General features: G+C 40.2%; 1 protein-coding gene across 3 annotated transcripts in view; it reads right to left on the reverse strand.

Annotated features, from left to right (window-relative positions):
* Positions 1-2,999: 2,999 nt before the first annotated feature.
* ICE1 (interactor of little elongation complex ELL subunit 1) overlaps positions 3,000-19,823 on the reverse strand; it is a 57,364-nt gene continuing 40,540 nt past the window's right edge. For 2 of the 3 annotated variants that reach the window (XM_070411965.1, XM_070411963.1), the window contains 6 exons: positions 19,270-19,438; positions 17,303-17,463; positions 13,719-13,909; positions 10,878-10,984; positions 9,177-9,275; positions 3,000-8,021 (listed from right to left, as the gene is read on the reverse strand). In XM_070411965.1, coding sequence (XP_070268066.1) covers positions 7,840-8,021; positions 9,177-9,275; positions 10,878-10,984; positions 13,719-13,909; positions 17,303-17,463; positions 19,270-19,438 — 909 coding nt within the window. In that variant the 3' untranslated portion in view covers positions 3,000-7,839. Of the gene's footprint in view, positions 8,022-9,176; positions 9,276-10,877; positions 10,985-13,718; positions 13,910-16,430; positions 16,509-17,302; positions 17,464-19,269; positions 19,439-19,823 lie in introns of those variants that run through there. The other variant, XM_070411964.1, reaches the window with a different exon arrangement.

The raw sequence follows: 19,823 nt of genomic DNA on the forward strand, positions 1-19,823 counted from the left end.
CACTTGGAAAAGAGGGCATTGGGTTAATCTGAAATACACCTTGATGTCCTTTACTTTGTTTCCTCTCCTAAAACTGTGTTTCTGTGTATGGGTGTGGAATGATGGGTGTGGGTGGTTTAGGGCTCATGACCAAGGCGCAGGTGCCCCCTACTGGGAAGGTAGGTAAGGTGACTTTAGGCCTCATCTTGGAGTGGCAGAGCTAGGAAACTGACAGCATTTCTGGGTGCATTAATTTTCCATTGAAAACACTTGCATGGGGTTAAAAAAACAAAACAAACAAACAACAACGACACATTTGGATTCAAGCATAAGGGTTTGTGAAATTTGACTGAAAAGGATGCCAGGGAAAGGATCAATACAAAGCTCAATCTGTGAATAAAAACAAACTATTCATGAGATTTTTTTTCTTGAGTTCATTATAAAATGGGGATATATAGCTAAAGACAGCCATTTTTAAAAGCAAGGTGAACTGACAGTTTCTGGAACTGTATTTGTCTTACTTTAGTTTTTCTAATGCCTGTGTTTCTATATATAAATTAGTCAAGCATTTAAAAATGGCATCCAAATCCAGAAAACTTAAATCTTCATGCAAACAGTCTTTATAAACTGAAGAGTGCATTAAAAACATTATTTTGGATGATGGCCAAGATGATTGGAGTTAAATTCCATTCTCTTTTAAAAATACAAACTAGGAAAGGTCAAGAGTGAATGCCTTGCCAATTCTATTTTCTGCTCCACTGCCGATTGAACAAACAGATTTTCAATATGCAAAGGCCGGCCCTCGGTGGCAGGAAATCAGAGAGGGGTGGTGTGAGCATCCTGCATAGACTGCATGCGTCATGCTTCTCCGCCTTCCACGAAGGCGGCGCTCCAGTACAGCGTGTGCTTCCTAAACAAGTCACTGTGAAATTGGCATCCTGAAGGCTGTCCTGAAAAAGGGGCTCATGACCTTTTTATAATGCACTTCATTATAAAGTGAGGACCAGGGTTGTGCTTGTTTATCTCCAGCATCTCTCCCTCAGCTGATCCCACATCTCGGGAAGAGATCTTACCCTAGAGCTCCTACCACAATGGATCCCAACTCTGCTTTTCTAGATGTTTCCACATTAACAAGACTCTGGAGGAAGTAAACACCCTACAAATGGCAGGTTCTTCTCCACCTCAAAACCTCTTTCCTCTTCTCCTCAATGTCCCCAGGGTGAGGTAAAAGCAGAAGCTTGAGACAAACCTTGCCAGGCAGAATTTTCTTTTCTTTTTTTTCTTAGAAAGGGAGGCTGGCGGGGCGGGGGGGGGGGGGGGGGGGGGGAGTCGGGGAGAGAGAAAGAGGAAGGATACGAGAGAGATATGTGCCCTGACTAGGAATTGAATGCCTGTTCTTCCGGTGCAAGAACGATGCTCTAACCTACTGAGCCACACGGTCCAGGGGCCAGCTGCCGAATTCTTAATGGGAGCTTCCCGAAATGGCAGTGGGGCTTGGACCATGTGCTTGGTAGGTACAGGGCTGTCCCAAATGTCCTCCTCACCTTCTCCTTGACCTTCCTTGTGCCCAGGTCAGCTGCGGGAGCTGAAAGGGGGCTCCAGTTAACAAAAGAAACTGCAGTAGGCTAAGTGCCTTTTTGTGAAAATTCCATCCTTTCTCCAGAAACATTTTTCCCCAAAAAGGTGAAGCATCAAAAAATATATAGGGATATATATATATATATATATATACATACATACATACATACTGGTCAGGAGGCCTCACTCCCCACAGAAACGCGGAGAATTTACCAATAGTCTTCCTATGAAGAAAGTTTCTGGAGGTTAGATTTGGTTTGTCCAAATATTTGCAAACTCGACTGTTGTTTTCTATTAAAACAAAGTGAGTTCTTGATCATCTCTCATCTCCTAGTGGTTGATGGGCAGACCAAGGAGGGGCTTCCCTACTGCATGGGAAAGGTGCCCTGGGGGTGGACTCTTGAGGTTGTGGTCTTATCTTTTTTTGTCCATTGCTTTGCTAACATCCAGCCCCCTTTCACTGGTCCACACAATCAAGGTCACCTTACCAGTAAGTGTAGTGCAAAACAAAGCAGTGCAGACAAATGGAAGGTGACTCAGTCACCTCATAACACAAGGTCACCTCATCATAAACCACATGTACTGCCTCTAAATTCCAACTGAAACACTACTAGGTGCATTTCTCTTGAAGAGCTGTCACAAAACTTTAAATGTGATTATTCTTCAAAAGTCAGAATAGTTGCTTCATTTGAGGTTTTCCTGCATTTGTATTAGGGTTGGTTTGAAGAATCTAACTGATATTGGCTTGGACTTCAGGGAATCATAAAACAGGCCTGAGTTAGGAGTTCGGTACATGAGTCCCCATGGGATGAAAGTTGGGTAGAGAAAGTGGCCTCAGACCCCATGATATGCTACCTGCTGGCCAGCCCTTCACTCCAGAATATACGCCCCATCAGTGGGTGACAGAACCCTGCTGGGCAGGCACACAGCACTCCTGACTCCAGGTCAGGCACCTCTCTCCTCCCTCCCTTCCTCCTTCCATCATACAGAATCCAGAATCCTGGGGCCAGAGCATAGGGACAGCCCTCCATAGCAGACTAGCACTCTAGGCTTTTGAGGGGAACTCACTTTGAAAGGCTAAATACGATTCACTTTATATAACCTGAAGTCCTCCCTTCACCATGGCTCCCACCCTAGGGGACAACTTCCAAGCGGAAATGCAGGCACGTAGGACCTGATTTCCACACTGGCAGCGGGAGCAGAGTAGGGAGATGAGCACAAGACACCTCCTGTGTTATTAATCTTGGGGATTATTAGAAGACATGGGTGAAGAGCAGGTGAGGTCCTGACATTCTATTACATCAGTACAGTTGGGAGTGGCCATTACCCCCACCCCCACCCCCCACAGGATGCCACGGGTCTGGGTGTCTCTGGGGGGAAGCTGCTGCCAACAGCTGGAGACAGAGCTGCTCCCGGAGAGAGGGATGAGAGGGAGACGGACATTCCAGTGTGTGACCTGTTTTAATATTTAATTTACTACTTGCATACAACACATGAATAACATGAAAAGATTAATAAAATACATTGGATTATAATTTATACTATTCAAATGAATATGTAATAATACAAATTTACATATAAAAACATGACAATCACAAGAGGCAGTTACTCTGGGTGCCAAGGTGTGCTGGGTTCAGGGTGGGCATTTCAACATCCCGCAGTTCTCTTAAGTTTGTCAGTTGTACACTCATGATTTAGGGTGAGATTATTTCAGAGCAGCAATTAATAACTACTTGTTAAGAAAAAATATGCTTAAAGACCACACACACACACAAAATTTAAAACAAAGGGACCAGGCTCAGTTCAAGATAGAGGAAGGCAGATACCAAACTATCCTCCACTTGCTCCCAAATTTCCACTGAAATGAACCAAGAAGGGGGACAATTGGGGAGCCTATGAAGGCAGAGCCCAGAGCAGAGGGCAGGTGCCAGGCTGAACAGGATGGCAGCAGCTCTTAGGTTCCCCAACTGCTGGGGGACTCCATACACCACAACACCGGACTCCCACTTTGGCATTCGTGGGCCTGGGGTGAGCCTATGTCCTTTGAGAACCGCTGGTCTGGGGGCCCACCAGCCAGGTATCCTCATCCTGTCCCCATGCACAGAGCCCCTCAGGGGATGCTGGACAGTACCACCCTCTCTGAAGGAGAATCAGAGGTCCATCTGGCCCCAAGGTAAACCCTGGCATGCAAGGGACAGGGAGGCAGGAGAGGCCCAAGCAACGCCTGCCAAGATGCTAACACTGCTCACAAAACCCCAAAGTCCGTAGAAGCAAGCAAATGCTTTCATTTTCATAAAACTGAATTGTAGCATTTCTCAGTGGCGCTTCACCCACAATTGTCTTTGCTTACATAGAACCATGAAACTGTGCTGAACTGATTGGGATATAGTGACTGGTCTTTAATTCATAAAAACAAGCACGTCTTAAACATCTCTTCAGGGGCTGGAAAAAGAACTTCCCCTTTGTTTCACAATCAAAACGGAGAACAGTGAATTTCCCTAAGCAAGTGTCAGGCGAGTGGAAGAGGAGTGCTTAATTTAATGGTTGTCTTATCTTCAAACTCCCCTCAATTTCTAGAACACTCATCATTGAGCCCTTTCTTGCATCTGTAGTCTTAGGTAAGTTGAACTCACATTTATAAGCTCTAGTCACACTAGACTCTTTACAATGTGGTTCTACATGAGGATGTGTTGGAAATGTTATTTGAAATAAACTGATGTTCAATGTGGACAGGATTTCCTAACTAATTGCTTTTATACCTGACTGATCAGGAGAGTGCTCACGGAAACTTCCACCCATTATCACTCACCCACCTGCCACTGCTTCATTTTGTTTTTAGTCAAAACATTTTGCTTTAGAATAAAAAAATATCCAGGAAAGAATCTGACCAAATAGGCAAAGTATTTGCCCTTTTTTGGGGGGGGGGGGGGGGGGGGGTGTCTCTCAAATGACATTATCCTTTGTACAGTTTCTCTCATTTACTTCTGGAGATAATGGCCCTAGGTGGTAGCACTAACTCCATTCAACACCTACAGTGTGAATTGAAATGTCTCCCTGACAGCAAGGCTCTGTGTAAACTGCACTTAAGCCTGTCCCAGGAAGGCATCCAGTGTTCTGGCCAGCCTAGTTCACGGGAGAGTCTGCAGTGCCCTCTAATGGCCACAGTGCAGCTCTTTCTATCCCCAAGTACAGATCCTGTTCCATGTTCTCTTAACAAAGTAAGCCACCTGACCAAGTTGTCTCAGGGTGGGAAATTACAGCCTGAAGTATCATCTACAGGCCGACTTTGTGCTTGGAATGAAGTCGAGCCATCCCTAGGAATGTGCTTCGTGAAGCTGTCCATAAAGACCACTGGCCACTGGCTATCGCTCTCCCTCATCACTGCCTCACTGGAACAGCTCCTCAGGCTCCTGGGCTGTTACTGCTCCACTGGCACAGAGTCATTGCAGGGCAGCACGCCAGCCTGTGGTGCCCAGCTCGGGTGCCCAGAACCAGTGTGCCTTCTGGTGCACAGACTCCTATGCTAGCCTAAAGCCCCACCCAACTCCAGGTTCAAATGTTTATTCACTTTTTAATTTTTTTCAAATAGTAAAACCCTACAACAACGTTCTGTCTGAATACCAGAAATTAAATTTATTAACAGCTTAAACTGCTTCACCCTCTGAGGGTGACACAGCACCACAGGCAAGTTCAGGCCTATTTATCATCAGGTCACAACACAGAGCAGATACTGACAAACTCTTAGTTGGTGAAGAATGGCAACAGCAGAAAGTGTCAGGTGTTACTTATTCTCCACCAACTAAAAACACATAAAATTGCTGAGGTTAAAAAAAAAATGTTTTGGACATTTTTAACAAATTCATCCACTAGGCAAATTTTCAAAAAAATAAAAAATGTGTGTGCAGACCTGGTCTTCTCTTCCTGACCTCCCCTTTTACTTTGCATCACTCTAAGCCAACTGTTATGTGGTAAATGCTTACTGAGGTCACAGCACCCACAGGATGCAAAACCCAACCATCACCTGGTTGGCTTCCACTACCTGACCCTGCAGCTTCAAGCACAAATGGCCAATGCCTGCATTCTTGGATCTGGCAAGGACACAACCAAGGTACTACTACATCACCACCTCCTGCCCTCTGGGGTTTCCTCCTCTGTCCTCTGGGAAGTTTTCTCCCTTGGTGCACGCTACACACATACACACACACACACACACACACACACACACACACACACGGCTTTAAATAGCCTTCAAACACTTATCAACTTCCTAACTTCTGCCTGATCTTGTCTGAACTCCATGCCTGCCTGTAAAGGCCCCTTCCCCTTCCCCCTGCATGTCTTAAGAGCCCCATGTCCCAAACCAGGATCCAGGATTTGTGATTCCTACCCCCAGGAGCCCAACTCAGTAACCTGGAATCTTGATTCTTACCTGTCCTTACCCCAGTTCAGAAACTTAGCACTGATTTGACCTCCAGAAGACATCTGGAATCCATCTACCACATGGTAATCTCTGCCCTACCTCCTGAAGGTCCCTCTGCTTCACCTCTTGACCTTCTTACACCCTTTTACCACAGAACAGCCTGTGAACTGTAATCTCAGGTGACATCTCTGCACAAGCCCAGGGCTGAGTAGGTCCCAGGGACTGGCAGTTACCTGTATAACGGGACAAACGACACTTGTCCCTTAAACAGAGTGTCTGGCTCAATCAGCCTTTCTGCACACAAGAGGCTCTTTCCCTCGCAGAGCGACACTCACCTGTCCAGGAGATACACTCGTCCCCTACTTTCAAGGCTGGCTGGCTCCCTTCTCTCAGGTCCTGACTCAAGTGTTACCTCCTCAGAGGGACCCTCCTTGACCAGCACCTAGGAAGAGCAGATTCTACCCTGCTATTCTATTACAAACCTCCATGTTTTTTTTCACCAAACTCATCAAAATTTTCAACTGTTGACTTACTAGGGTGACTGCTTAGGGTTTTTCTCTACCACCAGATCACAGGTCTTTTTATCATCAGGTCACAACTTGTTTCTCACTGCCTGTTCATCAGGATCTCCCAGCGAGGAACTGGCAGAGAGCACATGCTCAATAAATACTGGCAGAAAAGTGAACACACCAAACAACAGCTTCCAAAGGGCTACACAGAGTTGTTCATAAATTTGTTTTCTGTTATTATTACTTAAAAAACACAAAGGAGTAAAACACTTGTCAAATGTAATTTGTAAAGGGCAGCAACTGTAATTAAACAAACATTTCTAGTCTGGAGGCCAATCAACACTTAGGCATCTGCTGTCTGCTAGCACTGAGCATTGTGGAGAACTCACAGCGAAATGCTGGTGCAGCAGCACGTGTCTATGCAGAAGCGGGATCTCCTTCGGAATGGCCGTCGTCTTCACTGATCAGAACAATAATGTACATGGCTTACTTTTATTTTTATTATAAAAAACACATACAAGAGATTTAAGAAATTATGGATATAAGACAAATCAGAACCACGGTGAGTTATTAAACCCATTTTCTCTGTACAAATACTAAAATTCCGAAAGCGGAACATCATTGAATGTGACACACATTATCGCACTGTCCCTATGTACACGGCGAATGGCTCTGGGTGCCTCTGAATCCATATGTACACGTCCTGACACAGACCCTGCAGTGGACTTGACTTCTCAGTCTCCTTTCCTGGCAGATAGTTAAATAGCTGAAGGGACTTTAGTTTCGGAACGCCTGTGAAGAAAACGCATAAAGGTGAGTTTCGGAGGCTCCCCGTGTTTTCCTCGGATCAGATGCACACTATACAACGAGAAAAACTTCTGTAGCACGTTTCCATCTAAGACAGTGGAGAGTTTTCTAGTTCTTTTTAAGCCAATTTAGTTTCTCCTACTCACTCATTTGAACGCAAAGGCCAGAATTAACTCAGGAACCAAATCAATGTTTTCATATTAAATTCATTATAAAATGCCAGTCAATTTTAAAAAGCGACTAAAAGGGCACTTTCTGCAGCAAAAAGGGCTAAGTTCAAGTTTTTGTTGTTTGACCAAGACACAATAATATAATCCATTTGTCACGTAGTCACGACAGACGTAAGTGATTTAAGTACGTGGTTTAAGGAAACACGGCTGTGACACTGCGTATTTCTTCTGTCTCCTTGCCACAGCGAGGACAGCCTCTTCGCATTTTCTCTCTTGCGTCTTTTTCGTGAAACCTCAGTTTGTATTCTGAAAGCCGATTAACCTCTTCATACTCAAGATAGGTGAAGGCACTTCTCCAGGAGCAGTGCAGTGGGGCTTAGCCGAATTCCTGCGCACACAATGCACTGACTTCCTCCAGGGAGCGGACCACTGCAGACGGAACACTGTGAGAGGTCTCCTTGCGCCAGGCTTCCAGGATCTTGGATATTTCTGCTGGATTGCTGGGACTCAAGTCACAAAGGGCATACACAGCTGCTAGCTGTATACCCCATGGTATATCTGAAAAGAATTTTCACATCCATCATCACATAAAAACGTGTCCATTATTCAAATTTTTTATGGTGTAACCTACTGAATAATATTCAGAACACTTTCTACCACAATAAAAACTAAATATAAAACAAGATCCACAATAAAAGAATTAATTTAAGACTTGTCTACATGTGGGAAAAATGAAAAAACGCAGCACAGCTCTGAGCAGGATTCCGGTGCTGGCTGTGTACCGACGGGGGCTAGCCTGTTCCCGGAGGCACAGGGCAGTAGAGCTTCAGCCTTCTCATGTCAGCATTAGCTAAGCTTCCCAAAGTAGTTCTGGAAGCATCACACTCCCACGTTTACATTTTAACAAAATGTGGATCCCAGAGCATTCATCAAACAAATGACTCCATTAAATATCCACTGAAGTGTTTATAAGGGGACTTTGAAAATGAAAATCATAATGAAATGAGAACAAATGAAAAACTATCTCTTGTACCATACTTTCACATACTATATTACAGTATGTGATTATAAATTATAGCATATAATTATAGATTATAGCTGGGTTACATATTATAGATTATAGTTCTCATTTAGCATAAGTTCATTTATGAATTATTTAATTAAAATGTATTAAATTTTAGTTAAGGTCTACTTACTGAAATACTTTATTTTAAAATTCAGGAGTTATTTAATTAAAATTTATTATTAACTATATATTCCAGATTTCTTTTAGTGAGGTGATGTCCAACAGGGCAAAACTGCTATTATTTAAAATAAAAGTATAACAAAACCCACACATATAAATGTTAATGCTGAAAACAAAACAGTACTGCAGCTTTTAAAATTACTTCCCCCCTAATCTACAAGGCAATTAGAGCAGCACAGAGTGGGGCTCATAATAACGACTAAAAAAAATAGTCTAAGAGTAAAACAAATACAGAGATTTAAAACACAATTTTTATAAGCAAATAGGTATGGCACTAAGTAAAGAGCTGAGGCTCTGGTTCATAGTCAATGCTGAATTTGTAGCTAGACTACAGCTTTTTAAATTATCCTTATCTCCTCTCCTCATCAATCAGGCCCTGAGAGGAGCAGAGCATGATGCCCAGACCCAGTGAGCACAAAGCATGGGTTAGTACAAGAAATGCAAGCGCTTCATAAACAGAAGGGTACCTTCATCCTGGGCATGCTGTATGAACATACCGATGACCGAACTAATATTTTTCACAGCAGAAGGAAACCCTTCTTTCAAACCCAATTGGCCTAAACGACCTAGGGGTAAAAAAATAAAACAAAATATAATCTTTGGTTAAATGTTGATTAACTTTTCATAAGAATTTAAAATTTGTTTTCTTTCATAAAATGTTATGTACATTAATTTTAGTGATCCTGAAGTTAAAATGGGTACTTATTCTTAAGTGAAAACAGGTTAAACGGGCAAGGATCAAAAATCAGTAAAGCACAATAAGGGGAATTTAGAAGAATGAGTGGTTTCAGTAGGTTCAATGTGAAATGGCTAACTTCCGTTATGTTAAAAGACCAACTCTAAGACTGTGATCCCATCAAACACACACTCAGGTATAACCCTTTGCTGCTATAATGTAGCTGTGTAACAGGACTCTCATCGCCATGTGGAACAGCAGCTCTCAAGTGTGGTTTTCAGACCCCCTGGAGTCCTCAAGGTCAAAACTATTTTCACAACAATGCTAAGAAGGTTATGTGCCTTCCTATCAGAGCTGAGACACAGACTGACAGTGGAAAAGCAATGGCTGGTCAAGGACACTCAGCCCCAATCAAGGCAGTGGTGCCATGCTACATGGAGGTCATTCTTCATCACCAGAAGCTTGCAGTCAAAAAAAGCCAATTTACCTTACGAATGTCCTTCAAGAAGCAGTCACAGTCATTCCTACTACATCTAGTCCCCTGTACATAACCTGTGACGGACGGGAAGTGCCCCTGAAACACTCCCCCTGTACACCAGGCACACTGCTTATCTCCAGAAAAACACCTGTGCAGATGTTTCATTTGGGAGGGAAACTGGTCTTTTTTCTATGAAACACCAAATTTTCACTGAAAAACTGACAAACTACAGCTATTCAAACTGAGGAAGACATTTTCTTAAAAATGAATAAAGTGAGCCTGTCATTGCAAGGAAATTTATTATTGTTCAGAATTTTAGAAAAACGTCCACCAACCATCCTGAGCTGGGGGGTCATTTCTGATAGTTCTGCAGAGCCTAGAGAGCAGCTTGTCAGAGATGAGGCAAAGAAGAAAAAGAATAGGTAAATTTAAAAACTAAAGATCTGTGATTTGAGGGAGGAGTAAAACCAAATGTCCACTGAGGTCTTTCCTTAGATCTGACATTAAAGAGTCTACATCTCATGTAAACAATGATTTTAATTTCTGTATATTCAGATTAGAGTAAAACAACACAAAACTAGTTCGCAATTATGGAAGTACATAAAATGATCCTTATTGGGCAAGTATGAAAAAAATCGGGGTGTAAAAAATAGGAGATAGTCTTATTTTAGGAACCAAAAGAGACTATAGTATAATTTATAGTAATTTATGTATCCTGGTGTATATATATGTAAGTATGTACATGTATGTAGATTAATATTAGTATCTGAGAAGCAAGAATTCAATTATAAATAAAATGTACTCACATTAACCTTAATCTCTGACAAAGATGGATAAAAACACTAATATATAAAGAACGAGTGAGTAAAGAGATTGAATTAAGTGCAAAAGTATCTACTCTAAAGCTAAAAAATTAGTTATTATGATGAAGTTTCATTGAAAATATATTATTATACACTTATTACCTCACCATGAATATGGTCAAGAAAAAATTTAATCCGAGAGACAACTCACCGATCAGCCTCAGTATCGATGCTATAATAATGTCAGGAATATATGCAATGTTAGCATGTCCTTTTCTGTATTTTATCCACTTATCCATTACAGGCCACAGCTCCTTACTATAAAGTAACAACAATACACATATGTATGAGAGTATGCATTATCTTAAAAATGGTCTGTAAGAACCCAGCCAGTGATGCTATGTGGTTGAGCATCAACCCATGAACCAGGAGGTCACAGTTTGATTCCTGATCCCCAGTAGATGGCAAAGAGGAGGCAACCGATCAATGACGTTTCTCCCTCATGTTTCTATCTCTCTATCCCTCTCTCTTCCTCTCTGAAATCAATAAAAAAATACATTTTTTTAAAAAAATGATCTGTAAAAGGTAGATAATTAGTGAACAAGAGGAACTTCTGAAGATGTTACTTTTTAGGTTAAAATGAGGACACTAGAAGCTCACAAACTATCCCACTATGAGGATAAATGTGCCCACACTGGCTTAAAAGAGGTTATAAACACCCATTTTACATCTTTATTCTCTGTTTTAACCCTTTTTACAAGATTTTGCATAGAGAAGCTGAACAATGTTCCCAAGTCACAGAACAAGAAGGGAGAAACTGGATTTTCACTTAAACCTTCCAGACGTTAACACAGCTCCTGTGTTCCAAATGTCAATAGTTTCTATGGGAAGAGATAGGTTAAATAGGCTGTTTTGTAAAAAGAACTAAAACAATGGAAATTTAAAAAAAAAAAAAAACAAACACGCTAGCTGAATTTAGGAAAATTTCTAATCTCAGAAAACAGTGCCAATTCCTCTCTTCTTTCTCTTTTCAAAAAAATGTGTTTACATCTTACATAGCATGTATAGTACTAGAAAAGCTAAATGCAGACACCAAAAGAGAAATGTAAACCAAAAGCATCCCAAATAACACATTCTTAGATAATTATTACTCTTCTAATTTTGGGCTTTCTTTCCACGCACTTCTACATGTGCATGTAAGTTAAAAACATGGGGAAGTGACTACAGTGCTTAGGAATCAGGGTCTGAAGTCACTCAGGCAGAGATCCTGATATTCAACACTGTGTCTTCACCACTTGTGGGAAGACCTTGAACAAATACCTGTTTGGCATCATCCCTGGTGATATCCTTCGTCAAGTCACTGGGGGACAGAGGAGCCACCTGTCTTCTGGGCTTTCATTCCCATGAAGTCAGGAAGATGAGGCCCAGGTAGGCACTCACACATCATTACACAGAAATAAGGCACTGGATAGACTTCTGTCACTTTCTTAATAAGACTATGAAATACTTCCATGTCAATGTATAAAAATCCATTTACAGCTACTTTAATATGGCTGTATCTCATTAAATAATTCAATTCCCCACTGCTGACACTTAAACATATAATCTTTCCTATGGTTAAGGAGGAAAAAAAAAATGAGTAAAAGAACAAATTTCCAAAGAATAAATTCCTCCAGTATCTCAAGGATATGGACTATTAATCCTTCGGTAAATCCATTTCAATGTCATAAACTCCTTCAAATCAGCCTTTCTCAGTCAGGGTTCCAAGAAAATTAAGAATTACAGAACAGAAATTTGACTATTCTTCTCCATTCTTCCAAAGATGGTACATAGCGAGTGCCAGAATTCTAGATGCACAAGAAAAGGTAATTCATTACTTATTTCTCTCCTGAAACCCCAGGTGAGAAGAACTGCTAACCTGGAATTTTGAATATTTCTGTTCCATGTGGGGTTCTCCAGAGTATTTGTATATTAAAATAATGGTCATTATGTTCCATTCTACAAATATTTGTTGAGCATCTCCCTTACATGGGCACCATCCTACATGCTGGAGCATGCCAGTGAACCAAAGGGTCTCTGTCATGTGTCATTTCTCCTTGGGAGAGATAGGAATAACAGACTATAATGAAAAGTACAGGTACTTGCACAAAAAAATAAAGCAAGGAGATATGATAGTGATACAAGTACTTTAAGGGTAGCTTTATTAACTCTTACCCAAATCAAAATGTCACTTGTAAATGCTGCAGTCACCTTAAACAGTAAAAATTATTCAAACCACATTTCAGCAATCATTCAATAGATTAGCCTATAACAGTGGTCGGCAAAATGTGGCTCGCGAGCCACATGCGGCTCTTTGGCCCCTTGAGTGTGGCTCTTCCACAAAATACCGGCTCTTCCACAAAATACCGACTTCTGCGCATGGGCCACGAAGTTTCAATCGCCCTATACGTGCGCGCCCGCACGTGGTATTTTGTGGGAGAGCCACACTCAAGGGGCCAAAGAGCCACATGTGGCTCGCAAGCCGCGGTTTGCCGACCATGGGCCTGTAATTAAACTAGAGGCCTGGTTTACAAAATTCATGCACGGGTAGGGTCTCTAAGCGTGGCTGGCGATCAGGGCCGATTGGGGCCTTCCGGCTGCCGGTGGGGGCCTTCCTTCCCCGGCTGCCAGCTACCAGCTAGGCAGGGGTGGGCAAATTTTTTGACTCGAGGGCCACAATGGGTTCTGAAACTGGACCGGAGGGCCGGAACAAAAGCATGGATGGAGTGTTTGTGTGAACTAATATAAATTCAAAGTAAACATCATTACATAAAAGGGTACGGTCTTTTTTTTTTTTTAGTTTTATTCATTTCAAACGGGCCGTAGTTTGCCCACGGCTGAGCTAGAGCCTTCCTTCATTCCGTGCCACCCCTGGTGGTCAGTGCACATTACAGCGAGCGATCGAACTCCTGGTCTCCCAGTCTAACTTTCAAGTGGAGATTGTGCATATTAGCCTTTTACATATATATAAGAATTACTCAATTTTATTGTAAGTTACAAAAGAGCCCTTTACCTTATAATGGTATCATGTGTCCAAATCCATTTCTGATGGCAACAGAGCAGATCAATGGCAAATATGTATTCCCAAGTGTTATCACTTAGGTCTTCACCAAATTTTTCACTAGACTGAAATTCTGTTTTTGGACATAACTGTATGGTCAAAAGCAGCTTAGAAACCATGAAGCCAACATCTGCAGGAGCATTCTAGCAAACAAAAACATAAAATTTAGAGTTCAAGTAAAACAACACATCTTATAAGTAGCCTCAAAGAGTAAAACAAGCATCAATTAATCATTTAGTTTTAAAAGACACCTTCTGAAAGTTGTATTTTGAATAAGGAACTAGGTTTATCTCAGTTATGGCACATGTCCTAAAATAATGCTAGAATGGTAGTTGGTAGGCCAGATAAAAAGCTCTAAGCAAGATGCAGAATCCAGACAGGTAGAAAAGAGACTAGATGCAATCCCAGACTGTAATGCAAATTTTCATTAACTCTAATCAGAGGTTTAAAGTTATTATAAGAAAAACATTTAAGCTTTAAATACTATAAATTCTGCCGAAACCGGTTTGGCTCAGTGGATAGAGCGTCGGCCTGGGGACCGGGGGGTCCCGGGTTCGATTCCGGTCAAGGGCATGTACCTGGGTTGCGGGCACATCTCCAGTGGGGAGTGTGCAGGAGGCAGCTGATCGATGTTTCTCTCTCATCGATGTTTCTAGCTCTCTATCTCTCTCCCTTCCTCTCTGTAAAAAATCAATAAAATATTTAAAAAAAAAAAAAAAAATACTATAAATTCTGTCATTTTCCTGACTCTAGTTTCCTTCTTCCAGAAATTCACAAAATTGAATCAGATAGTACTAGCCACTATTTCACACCTGTGCATGGTTTTTAATATTTATCCAAGTTTTTGCATGCATTGGTAGTCTGAATGCTCCTTTTTGTTGCTGAGTAGTAATCCATTATCTAGGTATAGCACAGTTTATCCATGCATCCTATAGCTTTAGACTATAGTTAACTAGAGGTCTGGTGCACAAAATTCATGCACTTAAGGGGGGGGGGGTGTCCCTCAGCCTGGCCTGCGCTCTCTCCCAGTCTGGAAGCCCTCGGGGATGTCTGACTGCCGGCTTAGGCCTGCTCCCCGCTGGGTCAGACATCCTTAATGCTGCTGCAGAGGCGTGAGAGGCTCCTGCCACCGCCGCTGTGCTCACCAGCCATGAGCCTGACTTCTGGCTGAATGGCGCTCCCCCTGGGGAGCATTGAGCATCTGCCCCCCGGAGGTCAGTGCATGTCAGAGTGATTGGTCGACTGTCTGCCCCGTGGTGGTCAGTGCAAATCATAGCAACTGGTCAAACGGTCGACTATCTGCCCCCTGGTAGTCAGTGCACATCATAGCAAGTGGTTGAGTGGTCTTAGCATATCATTAGCATATTACACTTTGATTGGTTGAACGGATGACCGGACAACCAGACACTTAGCATATTAGGCTTTTATTACATAGGATGATATTATGGGCATCTGTACACAAGTGTTTGTGTAGACATAAATTTGACTTCTCTTGGGTAAATACCATAGCGGATTTATAATTGTTTTCTTGAGCAATTTTTTTTTTACTAGGGTTTATTATGAAAAATGAACAGAGCACTTTCAATCTTTTATTTCTGAAAAAGTCTGGGATTATTGCCGAAACCGGTTTGGCTCAGTGGATAGAGCGTCGGCCTGCGGACTGAAAGGTCCCAGGTTCGATTCTGGTCAAGGGCATGTATCTGGGTTGCGGGCACATCCCCAGTGGGAGATGTGCAGGAGGCAGCTGATCGATGTTTCTCTCTCATCGATGTTTCTAACTCTCTATATCTCTCTCTTCCTCTCTGTAAAAAATCAATAAAATATATTTTAAAAAAAAAGTCTGGGATTATCTGGTTCCATAAAGATAAGGCAAAATACAAGTGGAACCTACACATGATTTTTGTATAGTACATTCTTAGTCATCTTCTCAACCTCTTTTATGATCACTGAAAACAACAGGTTTAATCAAGTATTCTACCCCTAAAACCAATTTTGGTCAGTTTTATTTTGCTAAGAAATCATTCTAGTTTTCCAAATCTGTTGCTCTTGATTGTAAGCGGTAGTCTTCTTGGTCATTATCCTATAAATGTAGATACATCTTTATCCTCAGCCAAATTCTTGGATATTTTTGGCTTTTCTCTTTTTTTCATTAATCTGAACTGAGTTATCAGTCTTATTTGTATTTTTAAAGACAATGCTTTCCTTTTATGTGTTTTTTGTTTTCTACTTGATTACTTGTATTACCTTAAACTATCTTTTTTCTAGATTCTGTCACAGACTTAATTTTTAAGATGATAACCAGCCAATTTTATTTATTTGCTTAATAATAAAGACATTTAAACTACTTTAATGAATACAGGTTTTCCAAAACCAGAGAACTTTGTTACGAAAATTTTCCTTTTCAATGACATTTGAAAGACTGTGAATTTACTGTTGAGTTTCTATTTGTTCCCAATTTGTCCAGGGCTGTGTATTTAAATTTCCAAGTCACTTTTATGGAATTTTTCTGAAATCTTTGAATTAATTATGTCCAATTTTATTGATTACTAGAGAACTGTGTATGTAGAATCATTACTTTTTAAATATTAAAGTTTTCATGTGGCCCAAATCATGACTAGTTTTTATAAAAGTGCCACATTTACAAAATATGAAAAAATGCAAATTCTTCATTCAAGTTTACCTTTTATATTATTGAATTCCACTATGTCTCTACTGATTTTTGTCTATCAGATCTGTTGAAATCTGTAAGAGAATTTGGAAGTCTTGTACTTTAATAGTATTTCCCCACAAGTATTCCTCATATTTTATAGCTTTGACTTTATATTTGTATTTAATCTAATACAGGGTAAATACATTTACTAAAATTCTATCTTCTTTATAAATAATGTCTCTTCTTATCAAATCATCACATCTGGCTTCATCCCAAATGGCCAAAGGAGAAGGCTCCTTTACACAAGTGGAGGTTGACACAGGAGCCAAGTGGCCCTATAGGCAGCCTGGGAGAGTGGCCTTTTTCTTTGCTCTTTTTAAGAAAATAGAATCTAATAAATATTAATATCAAAACTACTAAAACACCAACCTAGATACTATATTGTAAAGAAAATAATAAAGTAATAGAAATTCCATCAACTAGAAAAAAAAATACAGAATATAAGATTCAGAAAAATCTTAACAGGAAAAAGTTGAGATACTTTTTTCATCTTTCTTAGTACATACTGTAGAAATAAATTATTTACAGCTCTCCTTGGAGCCCTTACACATATGTATAATCTCATCAGTCATAAATTAGTGCACAAAATAAACTGTTAAATTAACACAATACACAGGTCTACAATTCTTCCCAAAGAGTCACATACATACTTAATGAACAACATTAAAAAAAAAAAAAATAGCTTAGGCTAAAATGACATTTTAAAGGATCTAAGGCACAGAATATATTATCTCTAAAAGGACTATCGTCTAATAGAAAACCAAATAATAACATTTATGTGAGATCTACAAAGTATGGTATTACAAGAAGTAAAAATAAATCTCACCTTCTCCCAGTTGAGATAAGCTCTTAAACAGTTCAGAACCTCTCCTTTAGCACGTTGCCTGGCAACTAGCTGCATTGCCTTATTAATCACTGATTGAGAGATAAATATATCATGCCACATGTTTGCAATGAACAAAGTCAATTTTTCTGACTCTGGAAAATCTGTAAGAAATAAAATAAGATAATAAACCTTATGATTGATCAAGTGAATAAATAACTAAGAGTAAATGTTAGTAATTTCACTTGAACCTTGCAAGGCCTCCTACCCACTGAGGCCCAGCCTTAGTTATTTAAAAATCTGCTTCTCTCTTCTTTTTCCCCCATCTCCTTGGCAAACTTTCTTTAAATTTGAAATATAATACATGGATATATATACCACTGTTGAAAAGAGCAATAAACTCTAAAACATGAAGACAAGGCAATCACCCTTTCTCCAGCCTGCCCCAGTCCCAGAGCCCTTCTAATTGGCTAGTGTCATTTCAGGCTATTTTTTGTATGCATTTACAAGAGAACACCCTTGTAGAACACAAAAAGCAATTGGTTTGAAAATATTTTTTTTTTTAATTATGGATGATAATCCTTTGTTGTAAATAACTTTTTCCACACTGTGGCTTGTCCTTTGTTCAATTAACTTAAGTGAGGTACTGCTAAAATACAATAATATACACTCTTTTAAAGCAGACAGTTGGATGAATTTTGATAAATTAATACATCCATGTAACCTTTACCAGTCAATATATAGAACATTGCCATCATGCCAAATTTCCAGGGTTTGAGCCTTTCCAATGAATCACTTCACCTCAAAACCAGACAACACAGATCTGCTTGCTGTTACTTTAAATTAGTTTGCCTAATTTACATGGAGCACATGTACCCTTTCTGTCTGACTTCCTCTCAGTATAATGTTTCTGGGATTCATCCACCCTGTTGTATGCATCAGCAGTCCACTCCTTTTTTCAGGGGGAGTAGAATGCCACTGCTCATAATCATGCTTGCTTTTCATCACCTACTGATGGACATCTGTTTCCAGTTATGGGATATTATAAATGAAGGCACTGTGAATATCTGTGTACTGGTTCATGTAAAGATATGTCTCTATTTCTGTTGGGTAAGTACCTAAGAGTGACGTTTCTAGGTCATATGATAAACTAATGATTTAATTTTACAAGAAACTATCAAAAGTGTTTTGCAATTTGGTTGTAGCCAGTTCAACATGAAGATTTTTATTCTGTTTGATGTGAAGCCACATCTTTTTGATTCTCTGTTCTACTTGTGAACAGCCTCATTCACAATTCTAGAAGTGATGGATACATTCAATTATCCTGATTTGTAAGCCCACAAACATTATGGTAATAAAAGATTATAAGTCTTTGCAATTTAGATAAGACTTTCTAATATATTACGTTGCATTTGTATATCATTTTACTATTTAAAAATGTCTCCACCAACGATATGATATAATGAAGAATGACCCCTAATCTGATCATCAGTAGAAATTGAAGAAATAGTAGTAAAGGGAAAAGAGAATCAAAGGACAGTCCTCCTTTCCTCTTCTCTGATATTCTTCATGAGCTTATGAATCCATCTCATATTTCTGTCCTTTCCAGCTGATGACACAGTAATGTACTTTACCATTGACTTTAAATCATTCCCTTATCTTGTGTCACCTAGATCTGATTCTAAAGTAGCTGCACAAGGAATGAAACAAATACACAGTAATGAGAGACCCTGTATTCTATATAAATGCTGATTTAAGTAAGTTAAAGTCACAGGAATTCTCCTACTGAAAACCAGGGATGGACAGGTATACCTAAGGCTCTACATGCCCTCTGGTAAATGTAAAAATCATTACACAATTAAAAAAAAATACACAGCAATTGCTCAGCTAAAAATATAGAACCAAATATAATGAGGTAAACACAGAATAATATATTTTCAGTACAAAAAAAGCCGTCATGTGGAACATACCTTCTTTAAGTAGGCTGTAGCAGAACAAGCGAGCTCTTTCCAAGTCTCCAAGTTGCCGACAAATACCCACATACACTCTGCAGAGTGCATGAATGTAATTGTGCTCCAGAGATATCTTCTGAAGTTTTAGTTCTGAGAGAATAGAGTGAAGCAAGCACTCCGCTAAATGCTGAGGTGGAGAAAAAAAAAATCAAAAGGCAATGTACAATATTTATCTTTAGCCTATGAAAGAAAAGCTAAGTTGCAAAATTTAGCATCTACTGGAAAAATAACACACGCACTATCAGAAGGTAGAAGAGGGTATTAACGAGTAACGACCTGCTTAGCAGATAAGCCAAGGGCTCTGGGGAATGGATAAGTTCACACCTGTCAGTTGCCTGTGGTCAGCAGTGCTACAGGTGCTAGAGGCAAATGTGAGCACACCTGGCTGCCTGCTGTCACTCCCACCAATTATAGTGTCTTGGTGTTTGCTACAATTTGAGTGTGTGCATGTATTAAGCCCAATCTATCCTATTCCCTTCTTGTTTTCTCAACTCCAGTGTACTCTACACATT

Source organism: Myotis yumanensis, unplaced genomic scaffold (assembly GCF_028538775.1).
Source record: "Myotis yumanensis isolate MYYU_CA2020_CCGP unplaced genomic scaffold, mMyoYum1.0.hap1 SCAF_4, whole genome shotgun sequence".
Classification (NCBI taxonomy): Eukaryota; Metazoa; Chordata; class Mammalia; order Chiroptera; family Vespertilionidae; genus Myotis; species Myotis yumanensis.